Here is a 14,937-nt window from a genome sequence, read left to right on the forward strand (position 1 = left end):
ATTATTTATTTATCTCTTACAACTGCATTATAGACATGAAGGACGTTTTTATATACTGCCGCATCAGAATGTTGCAGTTATCTCCAATTAGTGCACATCTTCGGGTAGTCGTGTTCTCATGATGTGCAATAAATACTTTGCCGGAGGCTCATCATTATTCAGTTAACTTCAGCTGCTGTGGAGCAAAGGAGGCCAATAATTGCACCACCGATATTTCAAATAAAACACAAGCTCTTAGGCATTATGCAAAAAAAGTATTGCCTCTGTTTTTGGATAATGTGTGTCCTGTCACCTGGGGTTATAACACATGAAATAAAAAGATGGATCTAAAAACTAAAAGTAGAGTTGTGTTTCAAAATATTCTGCAAATTTGAGTGATTCAGGTCACGATCATTATGGTACAATAAATGTGGCTGTCAGCACTTAATGTGTTTGCTTACTTTAAACAAAAAAGACATGTGTTCGTCTGGTGAGAAAATTATGAGTTTTATCCTCACCTGATGAAATGTGCAACTCTTGTTCTGCTCTAATTGTAATCCCTCTCTTGCTATGGATAAATAAAAAAGAGACTGCTGAACAAAGAGAAATTGTGTTTTCAAGAGATGATGACCAAAATAATGTATTCAAGTACCACTATCTTTTGACTACAAGCCGAAAAGCCTGAAGTTAAGCGCCATCATTGCTTTATTTGATTTCCAGCACCTTGCACCAGTTTAGCCGTTTCCCTTTGTGCTACATTTATGTTACATCTACCTTGCAATCTAGTTGGATCATGAGCAGGTTAATAAAGAGGTCAATAAAAAAAAACAGGAACAACTTTGAAAAAAAACCAGCACTTTATTTCACTGACACAAATGTCAAACAGTTTATGAATTTGTTCTTACACTGAAGCAGTTTCCATATTCGCATGATGAGACGACATGAACATGACATGACATGACACGTTTTCTGCATAGAACTATCACATTTGCCCTCTTTCTTTTTCTTTTTTGGTCAGCATCAGTGAATTAGTTACATTCGTAAACCTGATCACAAATATATTCACTCAATGCATCTACTGACCATTGAAAAATCTTACAGCAATGACGAAAACAACATTAGAGGTCTAATTCGCCCCAGCAGACATAACAAAACAGTTCACAATTAAATGTTTTTTTTTTTCAAAAATGTATCAAATAAATACAAACTTTACTATCGACATGACCCTACTGACCTCAGCGGAACTAAGATAGCCAAGTCGTAAAACACATCATCACGTTAAGCTATAGCAAAAAGCATTGACAAAACATATTGATAAATATCAATATATTTACCTTTGTATTTTCTTCCTGCTAGGAATCAATTAAAAAAAAATCACATTGGTCTTTTGTAATAGAAAATTGGTTGGTTTTGGTTAGGGTCTTTTCATTTACAATCTAACTAACGTTACGCTTGTTTACCTCTTCAACTTCTTTTGCAATACAGATGAGATATTTCAAACTGGCTACTTCCTGGAAATGTGCAAATGTAGCTCCCAGCTCCCTGCAGTCAGAGGTAATCTTCACATCCCTTTTCTCATACCATGTGTGCACATTGGACACATTTTATCAGACGAGGCAATCAATTAGAGCGGTGTATAATCACACACTGAAAACATAAATAAGCCATGAACACTCTAATACATATGTCAAGAGGATAAAAAATTGAAATGAAATGGATGAAATGTAGGACAATGAGGAAACTTCACATTTTCATTAATGATGAAGAAGTACCGACATAGAACCACTGTTCTTAAAATTTCTGTCAGTCTCTTAAAACCAATTAGCCACATAACATGATATAACTAAAATATTAGTTAAATTATGCATTTTGACTATGATAAACTGCCTTGTGAACCCTGTTTAACTATGCAACTAAAGTAGCAGAAGCCATAAAACCTTTAAAGAGCAACTGTCACCAACAATCTGTATTATCATCATACTGTAACTGTTTCTGAAGAGCCTGAAATGTACACCTTGAAGAGATGGCCACAGAAATAACACTACCTACAATTTTTGAAGAGAATTATCATTTCTCCAGACCTGTACCTTGATTGTAACATCCATCCATCCATTTTCCGTGTCGCTTATCCTCACTAAGGTCGTGGGTGTGCTGGCGCCTATCTCAGTTAACTCTGGGTGAGGGGCAGCCAATCGCAGGGCACACTAAGACAAGCAATCACTCCATTCACATTCACACCTATGAACAATTTAGAGTCTTCACTTAACCTACAACGCATGTTTTGGGGATGTGGCAGGACACCAGAGAAAACCCATGCATGCACGGGGAGAACATGTACTCCACACAGGCCAGGCCAGATTTCAACCCGAGTCTTCAGAACTGTGAGGAGGTTGTGCTTACCAGTACGATTTTAAGATGAAATTCTAAAATGTTTCAACATATGCTTGAAATAACTCAGCTCACAAAGAAGCTTTGCTCTCACCAGCTTGAACTACAGCAGAGATTTGGGATTTCTTGAAATTGTCTCAGTCAGACGTTACTGGATCATGAGCTCGTCGCTGCGAGAGGACAGAGTTGAAACGCTAAATAGCATATGGGCCTTGTCGTCGCTGGGCACCCTGCCTGGCGCGGGGGTGAAGGACAGGTGGTCGTGCTCCAGGATGGACACGCGGTCCTGCGCCTTCTCCTTTTTCAGGTAGAACATCTTCCTCAGCTGCTTCAGCTGCTGCAGCTCGCAGAAGGTCTCCAGGACCACCAGCATCACGATCAGACCCAGGATCAAGTAAACTAAGGACAAAAAAAAAAAGTTCTGTGAATTTGATACAAAAACAATCTGAGGATAAGCAATACAGAAAATGGAGATGGATGGAGGATCACAAAGTGTTGTTCCTACATTTGGACACTAGAGGGCGGTGTTTCACATGATGCCATTTCTATTTCAGCGGCATGGTGCCCAACTGGTTAGCACGTCTGCCTCACAGTTCTGAGTACCAGCGTTTAAATCCAGGCTCGCCTGTGTGGGTTTTTCCCCAGGTACTCCAGTTTTCTCCCACAAACCAAAAACATCCACGGTAAGTTAATTGAACACTCAAATTGCCCGTTGGTGTGAATGCCAGTGTGAGTGTTTGCTTATTTTTGGCTGATGATCAGTTCGGCTTCTGCTTCACATCCCACCCAGAATTAGCTGAGATAGGCGTAAGCACACCTGCAACTTAACTGGCACGGAAAAAGGATAGATAGCATTTCCATTTAAAGCCCCCCAAAGAGCAAATCAAGTCCACTATATGTAAATAAAATGCCACTATTTGTAACTATACCACTAACCTTCCTTTCTATGATATATTTTTTGATCATTTGTCTACATTACATTGCATTGCATTTCAGTTGTACACAAATGTTTTGACAAGCTATTTCGTAACACGAACATATTTTACAAATGAAGACAAGTGCTGTAGAAAATCGTTGGCTTGGATGCTACTTATCCCATTCACAAAGCGGTTCTAGTAGATTCCATGATTTCTTCCTGTCTGGAAACATTTACTTCCTTAATGACCATTTGTTACATTTGTTAAATAATGTGGAAATATTCCAATTATAAATATGGATCTATCTACTGTAGAAAGGTATCAGAGTCTGCATCCAGACCACCTATTCAGAACTTTTAGTCTAGTGTAAGGGAATGTAATTGTAATGCGGAATATTTTCTACTTTTAACAAATCCAATGACAGCCTTAGACATGTGCCCGCCACAGTAATTTTTTAAAAAAGTAACTAAAGGGAGAGGCCAACTCAAAACAAAACATATCAAATTTATTTTTGTATTTCATTTATCCTATTTGGCTCCAGACTATTTGTGCAGTCCCTGCTCTATAAATACACCGCACGTTTTACGCACAGTGCTTACGTCACGTCATGCATAAATTTACACAGCACCTTTTGTGCATCCGTCAAGCTGAGAGATTGAAGGACGCACACCCGCGTCACACACCTTGGCAAGGTCTTTCTGCTATTTTCTTTTGATAGAGGTTGAATTTCAAACCATGCGAGATGAAGGCTGGTTAATAGTGAATAGTTCTCTTTTGCAGAAAGAGCCTTTTGTAGGCCATTGAAATATAAGTCTAATTAAAATGGAAATAGAGGCTATACATGGATCATCATGAGGCGTTCAACCAAGAATGGTAATGATAATAATGAAAAATGGATCGTTAAACATGATTAATTAGATTTTTTAAAATTGTGTACCAACAACTTACATAACTATAATTGTTGCTGAAGTAAACTACTTTTACTTTTTAAACCACCACTGTCAAACTCAAGGCCCAGGGGCCAGATGCGGCCCGCCACATAATTTTATGTGGCCCGCCAAAGGGAAATCATGTGTATCAACTTCCATGATTTTTGTTCAAATTTGAACCAAAATTTCAAGCTGTCATATCATAAATAATGACGTTGATATATTGCAAGCATTTTTGTATTACCAAACATCAACAATAGTTGAAAAACCCATTACCCTTGATTTCTGATTCCAAAACTTGTTGATAAATTTAATGTGTAAATATGATGTTTCAAGTAAAGATTTTCATGGTTCCGGTCATAATGGCCCTGACAGAAACCGTAACTACAATGTGGCCCGCAATAAAAATGAGTTTGACACCCCTGCTGTAAACTGTAGTCCAATGAAATGGATTAGATTTACGGTTCAAAGGAAGTGAGAATTGTCCCAGCAACAAAAGTAACATTCTTCTTGTAACGGGAAGTAAGTAATATTATTATTAGACGTGAGTATTGACCTCGTTTTGACACCCCACCACAGCGCAGTGCACATGACATACCTACAGCTACAGTAGTATTTAAAATGGAACATAAGATAAACCAACACAATCTCATACATGAGCAGTATCGAACATTTGTATTCTGCAGCGATAGTAATGCTAAATTTGAAATAATCACTTTTTAGCCTTCCCATTTAACACAGATATTTGACTTCTCAAGCCGTCAATGGCAGTGAATGTGTTTTAATCGACACCGTGCTAATTTAACAAGATGTTAAATACGTTAATCAGTATGACACAGTTTGTACAGCTTCGATGCTAATCGTGTCCAAAAAAAATAAGTAAGAATTGATACCAATTTAGAGTGTGCAGATGTAGCTAATGAAGTGACCAGTTGTTGTATAACCACGTAAAAGTTGGTGAAGATAAAATGAAACTTGATTTATATGATCAGACCATTACTTACTAGTAATTCCCAGCTTGTAGAGCTCCCTGAACCTCTGGTTAGCCGCCTCGCCTGGCACATAATCTCCCAATCCGACAGTGCTGAGAGAGATGAAGCAGAAGTAGAAAGACTCCAAGAAGTTCCAGTTGTCCTCTATTGCTGAGAAGATGGCCGCGGGGACGAGGAAGAAGCAAGAGACGGCCAACAAACCCAGAAGACAGGAGTGGACGATGGCCACCAGAGGTTTGGACAGGCCCCATCGTGTGTGGATGTACGAGATGGGCCTCCTTGTGCTGTACACCATAATCCTTTGCACCACAGCGGTGAGGAAGAGGAGGGTAAATGGGATGCCCAACACAGAGTAGACGATGCAGAAAGCCTTGCCGCCTTCTGACAGTGGTGCTGTGTGGCCATAACCTGAAGGCAAACACAAGACAATCCATATGGAAACTGGATGTGTGACGCAATTCATTCAAATATTATAAAAGGTACAAGTATGTGGTCCTAAATAATGTGTCCTAAAGAGTTTTGGGATATTCTCTTGCATTCCAATAACCAGTTCATCTACGTTTATTGCGAGGGAGTGCCCATAATTGTCAACGTGAGTGTGAATGGTTGTTTGTTTGTACGTGCCCTGCGATTGGCCGGCGACCAGTTCAGGGCGTACACCACCTCTTGCCAAAAGATAGCTGGGATAGGCTCCAGCACACCTGGGATTCTGGTGGAGATAAATGGTACAAAAAAACGGATGGATGGATGGATGGATGGATGACATACACGTTTGAGATGTTTTGCTCCACATGGAAAGATGTTTTGTAGGTTTACTGTGCATATTATTTATTAATTATTGAAATAATAACACCTGTGGTTCAAATTGCATGTGTACATTTTTTTAAATTGTGCACAGTGTATGTAAAAACTTTGCTTGTGAATTGAAAATGTTTTTCAGGCTTCCATTTTCCACACATACGCAGACATTGTGACACCATCATTTTGAAAAACTTCCAGTTTAAGACCTGTTTCGCCTCGCAAATGACTTGTTGTGTAAACAAAGAGCGTACGTGTACAGGCAGATGAGCAACTACTTTGTTAGGGCTTTGATGAAAAACATCAAAAACTGATGTTTAACATCTGAAGTACTTGAATAGACAGCAATGTCTTTACAGTTTTAAATATTAAAACACAACATTATGCTCCCTCCACCTCTGCTTCACAACACTCTAATTGCAGAGTGGTATCTAGGTTAAAAACGTCAAAATCCATTAAAACGTCCCGCTTTAACCTTCACGAGTGTGCGTTACCTTGGCCCAGCCGCAACAACGTGCTTGCGACGCCTCAGTTTTAACTGAGAATATTTTGAATATTTGACATCCAAACCACCACGGTGGCAGTTATGTAATGTGAGGTCTTTTTGATGGATAGCATCTGGTCGTTGGGTGTGCCAGCACCACAGTATTGTTGAGAACTCAAACACAACCCATGTACAGTATGCACTTTGTGTTGGAACCTCGTCGATAACCCCCACTGCCATGTTGTCAGACTAAAGTTCCTTCAGGTGTTCTCGATTCAAATGTGAGCTCTCGCTCTCATTAGATAACATTTTTATGACTATGCAAAACTGTCCTTTTGCCTCGAGACAAAAAAAAAAAAAGTCACGTATTTGTATGAAGAGTTTACTTTAACAAATGTTTTACATTTGACTGAGCAAATATAGATGTTTCACTGCACATGGAAAGGTGTTTGGTAGGTTTACTGTGCATATTATTTATTCATTAATGGAAAAAATACACTTGTGGTTCAAATTGCATGTGAACATTTTTTTAAATTTTGCACAGTGTATGTAAAATCTTTACTTGTGAATTGTGTGCATGCAATTAATATTTTCAGTTATTTCACCAGTAATTGTACATCTGATTGTGTCCCTCTGCACATGGATAAAGTGTTTATAGATTGAAACAAAAACTACATATAATATGTAACACAATCACATATGCTCTCAACTATGTGCTTTAAATAAATACATTTAAAATAATAAAAAATTTAGCACACACACACAAAATATAGTACAATTCCTTCACAGTTTTGAGGTTGTAGGTTCAAATTTGAATTCCTTCTTGTGTTCTCCCAGGTTTTCTTGGGTTTTCTCTCCAAACTCTACTTTCCTCTCACTTGCCAAAAACAATGAAGATCATAAATGTGAGTGCATGCGAGAAAGGTTGTGTCTGTAAGTGCTGGCGACCAGTCTAGGGGGTAGCCCACTTCGCACCCGAAGTCATCAGGGGTAGGCTCCAGTTCACCCATCGTGACCCACAACCAAATATAGTGAGAATAAGAGCTACAAGATGGATGTAACTCAAATTCTATTAAGAGGACAAAATGCCCACAAACTCGCATGTGCTTTTCTGCTCTAATGGCTACAAACCTGATGTGTGGTGTGTGATAAAAAGGTAATTACATGAGCACTGACTGATGGGCCGATACAGGTATATGTTAGGACATCAGTTTGTGAACTGTTAAATGTGCTAGTGCCTCGTTATAATGAGGCTACTCAGAATAGGATACTCCACATACAAGAATGGTCGAAATATGGGATTTATCAAACTCAAGTGTGTGTCTGATGGACTATAACGAATATCAAGTACATTTTCAATAGTATATGATTCCATTGTCGCAGGCATTTTCTGTAGGTCATTTGGATTTGGGATGAATGGACAGATAAACAGCAAACCATTCAAAAAGCATTTGCACGAAGGAAGAACGTTCTCCATTGAGCTCACCCGTGGTGGAGAGTACGGTGCTGGCAAAGAAGAGCGCAGAGGTGAAGTCCCAGTTCCTGTTAGCGTCGGTGTTGTTGAGGATGGAGACGCCGTAATTGCTCGCTTCGAGGGCTTCCCTGAGAAAGCGCTCCAGGCTCTCCTCGGTGATGCACGCGTTGTCGCGGAGGAACTGCGCTTTCATGGCCGTCAGCTTCTGGCGAAGGGCGTCCTCGTAAGGCAGCTCGACGGCCGAGAAGACGACGGCCCCGAAGATGAGATAAAGGATGTAGCCCAGCAGCAGAATCACAAAATACCACGTCGATTTGTGGCTCTGGATGAGCCGCACGCACGAACTACTAGCAACAGACTGGAGCATCTTCAAACGGTGGCGCACTTACACAACACACAACCTGTAAAGTCAAGAATTGGATGTTTCTCGGGGCCCGGATAAAATGTTCATTATCAAATTCGTTTCCCTTTCAGCGAAAACCTGCTGCTGTTGAGTGCAACGTTCAATGACATCCCGGTGATTACAAGACTTAAGGGGGTGGGCGGGAGTAACCCGGAAATAAGTTGTTCCTCGTCAATTAAAAAATAAATATACAGTCTATATATACGTATACCAGATCCAAAACCGTTTTCTTTGTGTACATTTGAAATACAAACCAAAATACAGAATTAAACAGAAAAGAGATTGCACTAAGGTTTAAGAAACCCGAGTTTCATGCTGTACCTGAAGGTAACATGTGAGAGGTACAGACTGTGGGTGTGTGACGTCACACGTTTCGTTTCTCCCCTTTGGGCATGGCAAGCGGATTCAACCACTAAAAGGTAAATTTCACTTTCCGGAATTAACGGAGGTAGTCGATAATCGAAAGTACGAGTTTCGAATACTTTGATTGAGTTTTTGGCCAGCCAAGACAGAATTAAAGACACATATAGAGTGTGATTTTTACCTAGGACAAATGACGTCCCATTTTCATTCATTTGTATGGGGTTTCGATTACAAGTCTTGAAAATATTTACATTTAAAAGCAAAATTTGAGCAACCGGTATAAAAAAAAAAAAGCATCAGCAGTTTATCTTCGACTAATCCTGATGTTATTGTGAATAGTTGGATTTTTCCTTCAAGATATCTGTAATTCATATGGCAGATGTCCGCTAGTAAATTACAGATATCAGCAAATAAATTATACATTTCTGTAAATCCAGTTTAATATATCAGTTACAGACTAGTCACAATTCCAGTTACCGATATCTACAACTTTATTTCACCTCGAGTTTAAAATTAGAAATTTAGATATCTGAAAAGGAAAATCCAAAATATAATGAATTGGGGTGAATAAAATATATCTTGAACTACAAATATGACTTGTCAGAATCAGATGGGTGATATCTCAAACTGGATTTACGATGCAGATATCTGAAAAGGCTAATTGTGAGTAGGAAGAATGTAGTTTGGGATGTCTGAAATATTGTTTTGGAGAAAGCAAAAGTGAATTGCAGATATCTGCAAGACATAGCCAATAGCTGTTAAACATAAATAGTTTTAGCATTTTGTTCACCTCCCGACCCGTCCTGCTTCTGTTATTGTAGTAACGATGTAGGTATAGCAGGGCAATTAAGGATGACACACAGATTCGTGTAGATGAAAACAATCATCTGTTGAGGTCTTGCATTTTGACTCATACAGCATAATAACTAGTAGAACACATATTCTCGTTTTGTGTGCCTATTTTCTGTGCAAATATCTTTTCACCAGTGCAGCAAACCACATTGGCAACAATTATGAATCATCAGTACATCACATAATTCATATGTGACATACTCAGCTAACACTTTCATCAGGAATGAGGAGTACTTGTTTGGTGGTAGGTTTGCTCTGCAGGCGTCATCCACCCTGAAGTGGTATGGTTTTCCACGACTGAAATGTAACACTATGGCAGATGATGTTTTTTTTTTTCCCCTCTCACTTCCTTTACCATGCGAGTAGGCTTGTCCATCTGCCCGTTGTGGGAATGCGGGAGGGCGGAAGTTGTTTGAGCAGCAGCCAGGATATCACGTGACCCGCTCAAAATGAATGGGAACTACTGCGTAGGCAACGTGTGAGGAAGTCAAACACCGCTTCTATTTACATAGTCCTCGTTTCTCAACAAAATGAACAACGCAAATCACTTGTGCGTATCACTTGTTGTTTTTGTATTGCGGTTACACCTAGTGAAGTATCTGTCACAACTTAAGAAACAGACATTTTTGTCTTGGTCCGTGCACTTGACACAGGGTGGGGAAGTCTATGGTCAACGGACTACTGTATATACAATCATGAAAGGAATTATTAGATAAAACCCCTTTCTTCAATTTTGTGTTCATTTACGCCTGGTACATTAAAAAAACAACTAATGAACAGAGCAAACTGCGGCTGATACCATAATACTTGGTCCAACTGTAACTGTATATGACATGCTCTATCTTAATTGTATTTCCAATGATTTTGGTTCTTATCAAGAAAACCATGGGAAATGGTTAGATATCAGGTCTGATACATAACTAATAATAAACATGAGATAGTACATATGCATGATTTTTTTTTTTTTTTTAATTGGGTTCTACTAGTCTCTTCACCATGTCCTGGGTTGTCTCCGAGGTCTCCTCCTGATGGGACGTGCCCGGAACACCACACCAGGGAGACGTCCAGAAAGTGTCCTAACCAGATGTCCAAGACACCTCATCTGGCTCCACTCACTCCATTCCTCCTGACCCGTGATTATGCCAGAGGTTCCCAGCTGAACCTCACAATATGTTTGGGTCTGCCAGGTCAGACTGGCATTTTCCCCCACCATCGGAGCCAACTCACCACCAGGGGGTGATCAACTGAAATCTCCACCCCTCACTTCACGCAAGTGTCCAGGACACCCCTCCTTGAGCCATCACTCTACCGTGTGTGTCCTAGTGATCCTAGCAGCTGAGTTATCTGGGGCATTTATGCCGGTGCCAGGGTGACCTATAGCAAACAGTTCCTAGGTGAGAGTCCAGTCAAAAGCCCCCCTTTGATGAGTAAACTTGATGGAATCACATTTTCCCTTGGGTGCAATGTAAGATAGGCGGTTGCTGAAGGCAGGGACCTTGGCGATCCTGATCTGGCTCTAGGGACCTGGAACATTGGCTCTCTGGCAGGGAAGGACCCCGAGCTGGTGTGTGAGGTCGAGAAGTTCCAAGTAGTTATAGTTGGACTTGCCTCTACACATGGCTTGGGCCCTGGTACCAGTCCTCTCAAGAGTGACCATCCGTAATCAATGAACTAACACCACATATATGAGCAGTACATATAAAGTAAATGTGACTTAATTTATCATTGTTTCAGAATTTTGTAGTTTGAGATTAACCTGGAACCCAAACAAGCACGGTGGTGTCACCCAGCAAAGGGTGAATTTGTTGCAAAATCTTTGACCCTGGTTTAGGGACTGGTGATGTGTCCAAGTATCAGCAGTAGGTGTATTCTTCCATCCATTTTCTGAAACCCTTATCCTCACTTCAAGCACATAAAAAAAAAAAAATCAAATGAAGCTACCACTGTGTGTTTCTTTCGGCTTGTCCCTTTCGGGGTCACCACAGCGTGTCATCTCAGACACAGCGTGTCATCTCAGATGCACGCATATATATGTTTGGCACAATTTTTACGCCGGATGCCCTTCCTGACGCAACCCTTCTCAGGGAGTGGAGACCCCAGTGGGATACGAACCCACAACCCCTGGTTTACCAAACCAGTGCTCTAACCACTGAGCTACGGGGCCTCAAATGAAGCTACCACGAATAAATAAAAATATAATAAATAAATAAATAAATAAAGTCTTCACTCTGCAAGTATCACTGTCATGACAAACGTTAAAATACAGTAATGTAGCAGTTTCGGGTTAATAAACAAAAACAGAGAGCTTTTATTCCTAAAATAATATTTAACATTATTGTTATATTGCTATTATTATGAATGTTTGAACATGAACGTTATTATTTATTAAAAATGTGCACACATAAGTTCAATGCAAATTTTACCTAAAAAAAAATGTTAACAAAAACCTTTCATGCAGAGTAAATGCAAATTTACTCTAACTTACTAAAAAGTTAAATACAAGCGAAAGGTTATTTATAACTAAAGGCTACAATCGTTTCTTTTTTTTTTAAATGTGTGACACTATCACTTATGTACCGCTAGTGGTACTAGTGCCGGACTTTGAGAATCAGTGCACTAGTCCAAATACAGTATGTCAAACTGCAATGCAATTACATTTGCACCGCGAGACCATATGCAATGTTTTAGAGCTGGCCCGCAAGTAACAGAGGAAGCACCGCTGATACTACAATTCCGAGAATGCCTTGTCAGCCTGTTGCAGTCCTGGCAAGACCGGCAAGCGCTCTCGCCATTTCTGTTACAGTCATTTATCATGAGCAACAATGATGCCAGTCTGTTCCGGCAACTTTACACCTCCCCTTCCCAAAAATGAACAAGATATTAGATTTCTGGTCTAGATTTTATAAAATAAACAAACAAGCAAATAAATAAATCAAATACCACGTATTTTCTTGCACATTTGATTTCCGCAATGATTTCTTATGTGTTGATAATTTGAAAGCTAGCTTATTCGAGATTCATTTCAATTTCCTCTTCAATATGATCAAGTTTAGTCATATGTTTATCATTATCACTATTGACAAATTAATCATTCTAACTTCAGGAGCGTTTTAAGTGAGATTTCGTCGAGAAGGAGGGCGGGCGAGAGCGAGAAAAAAAGAGACAGTGCGTGAAGAGAGAGAGAAAGAGCGACTGAAAGTGGACCATCCGACTCGCCGTAGCCAAGCGATAGCCTAGCGAGCTGCGAGGCACGCCTCTAGTCAATGAACGTTGGAAAGATGGCGACGGCATATGCACAATCGAAAGTCCACCTTGCCGGCGGTTCTAAAGTGCTTCAAAGAGATTCTTAACCGTCTTTTGTGCAAAAACCAAACGGTGCAAAATCCGCTCGCTGCCCCCTGGACATGGTTTAGTCCATGCACGGCGAAGAATCGGACGCCGCTTTCTCGCCATGGAGCCCCCAGATCGCTCCAAGCCCAGCAGGTATGCGAGATTTGTTCAACGAGACCCCCACACCACCAGCGTTCGGGGCTTGCCAAATAGAGAGCCGAGCGTGACGCTGCACTCCTCTTGTGTAGATGCTCATTTCCTGTCAAATTGTGAGACGCGTGCGGTTCACTCGTTGCTTTTGCAACTGGGGAGTTGCAAACTTTTTGTGTGCAATGTTTCATCGCCGGCACATATGTAGCACGCCGCTGCTCTATAAGAAAGCGACAATGCACGCCGGCTGAGAAGGTAAGTGTAAGAACAGCTGCAGCACGTTAAAGAGTAAGCTAACCTTGCCACCACTGTTAGCTTTGTCATTTTATTGTTCACAAGTTTGCTTCCAGGCTTTGACAAAGTAGTTCTATTTTAGTTATCATGCGGACGTGTTATTAGGTATGTGTGACCGCACTAAAATAAGCCGCAAACTTCACTGGCGCTAGCTGGCATTTGCGGGAATGATTTGTAATGTTAATCCTTTAGGTGGATTTAGCGTTCGTGTTGTTGTCTTATGTAGCATTATTGCATAGTGTGCATGTTCACGTGGTAGTTTAACAGGACATGCATGATTATCTTCCAATTGTGCTGCGTCTCTAACTCTGCTGACCCTCGAAAACGTACGAGCGACAAATGTCCCAGTGGTTGTGAAGGTTACCGAGCGACTTATTTCGTGCACATCAGCAGATTGTAAGATGTTATTGTCAAACGTAATCGACACGGCGCAATTTGCCCCTGAGTACAGGCGACAGGGCGTCAGGAATCTGATGTTATGTCTCCTCCTCGATTGTTTTTCACGTTGCAAAAAAAAAAAAAAACCTTTATGTGCAAACGGTTGTTGCCTTTTTTGTCTTTAATGTGTGCTGCGTTGCAGGCAGTCCGAAGTTAACCGAATGATTGTGCAATACTGGCTTTATTAATGTTGCATAAGGACAATGCACAACATGACGTGACCATGGTGCATGTCCTTACTGGAAGTTGACATGAAGACATTTGCCCCCCCACCCTCACATGTTTGTTTAGTGTGTGGGTGGAGGGTATAACACAAGGTATAATGAGCGCAGATATACACTATACCCGCACGCACTTCACAGTGTTTCCTTGTCTTTGATGAACTCTTTACAACTTTCATGGAATATACAATCTAACCTCTTCAGTTGAACACAGTCTGTTCCGGGACACTTTGATTTGCTCAGGCTTCAAAGGGAAAAAACGGAATCCTTTCTTTTGTGTTTATTTACTACATAGTGGATTGACTTTTTCCAGACAGACACTTTAATATGTGACAAATTTTTAAAATAAAGCGAAAATAAAGTAAAACTGCTTACCCCTCCAGAGACATGTACTGGGGAGGAAACTGGCTCAGGCTGGCTGACCAGAAGTGGCGGAAGTGCGGAGGGGATAAGACCTTCTCTGTTGCTAGCTTCGCACTGTGGAATAACCTTTCTCCCCACATTAGAGAACCCACCTCATTGTCCAATTTTAAAACCCATCTGAAAACCCATTTTTATTCTTTGGCTTTCAATCTGGCTTAGAACTCACCATTTTAACTTTAATTGTTGATTGCTGATACGTACGTAAGCGTTAATGTATCATCATTGTCTTTACTGCAACACTTTCCGATGCCCAAATAAGTTTCATTTACTTTTATTATTGGGCATCCCCCCCCCCCAAAAAAAAAAAAAAAAAAAACTCTCATTGTTTGAAGTGATGTGTGATGAAACAAAAATTTTTCTTTGGCTTTTGAGGCACATTGTTCCAGTTTGTCCCATTGTATTTGCAGTTAAGCAGCATAGAATTGCAGTTTCAGTGGATACATCAGTGCGTGAGTAGTTGTGTTGGCCCTGCATTGCTGCGCAATTACATGGAAATGAAGGT

At 40.4% G+C, this 14,937-nt stretch overlaps 2 protein-coding genes across 4 annotated transcripts in view; one reads left to right on the forward strand and one right to left on the reverse strand.

The window, feature by feature from the left end:
• Positions 1-835: 835 nt before the first annotated feature.
• On the reverse strand, positions 836-8,474 carry kcnk1b (potassium channel, subfamily K, member 1b). Its single transcript, XM_061836937.1, has 3 exons — positions 7,974-8,474; positions 5,218-5,613; positions 836-2,766 (listed from the first exon to the last, which is right to left on the reverse strand). Exons 1-3 carry the CDS (start codon positions 8,326-8,328, stop codon positions 2,516-2,518), a joined length of 1,002 nt encoding a protein of 333 aa, XP_061692921.1. The 5' UTR covers positions 8,329-8,474; the 3' UTR covers positions 836-2,515.
• A 4,284-nt stretch (positions 8,475-12,758) lies between these two features.
• Positions 12,759-14,937, forward strand: part of map3k4 (mitogen-activated protein kinase kinase kinase 4) — a 31,053-nt gene continuing 28,874 nt past the window's right edge. Inside the window, exon 1 of one of the 3 annotated variants that reach the window (XM_061836800.1) lies at positions 12,759-13,062. In XM_061836800.1, coding sequence (XP_061692784.1) covers positions 13,031-13,062 — 32 coding nt within the window. In that variant the 5' untranslated portion in view covers positions 12,759-13,030. Of the gene's footprint in view, positions 13,063-13,151; positions 13,315-14,937 lie in introns of those variants that run through there. The other 2 variants (XM_061836798.1, XM_061836799.1) reach the window with 2 other exon arrangements.

This window comes from Syngnathoides biaculeatus, chromosome 12, assembly GCF_019802595.1.
Source record: "Syngnathoides biaculeatus isolate LvHL_M chromosome 12, ASM1980259v1, whole genome shotgun sequence".
Classification (NCBI taxonomy): Eukaryota; Metazoa; Chordata; class Actinopteri; order Syngnathiformes; family Syngnathidae; genus Syngnathoides; species Syngnathoides biaculeatus.

Bases quoted from the DNA above. Each gene is read 5' to 3' on its own strand.
- kcnk1b (XM_061836937.1), bottom strand. From the start codon at position 8,328: ATGCTCCAGTCTGTTGCTAGTAGTTCGTGCGTGCGGCTCATCCAGAGC. The intron at 5,614-7,973 runs GTGAGCTCAATG...GTTTGCCTTCAG, and splicing joins CACCGTACTCTCCACCACGG to GTTATGGCCACACAGCACCA. The intron at 2,767-5,217 runs GTAAGTAATGGT...TTTTGTCCTTAG, and splicing joins CTACAAGCTGGGAATTACTA to TTTACTTGATCCTGGGTCTG.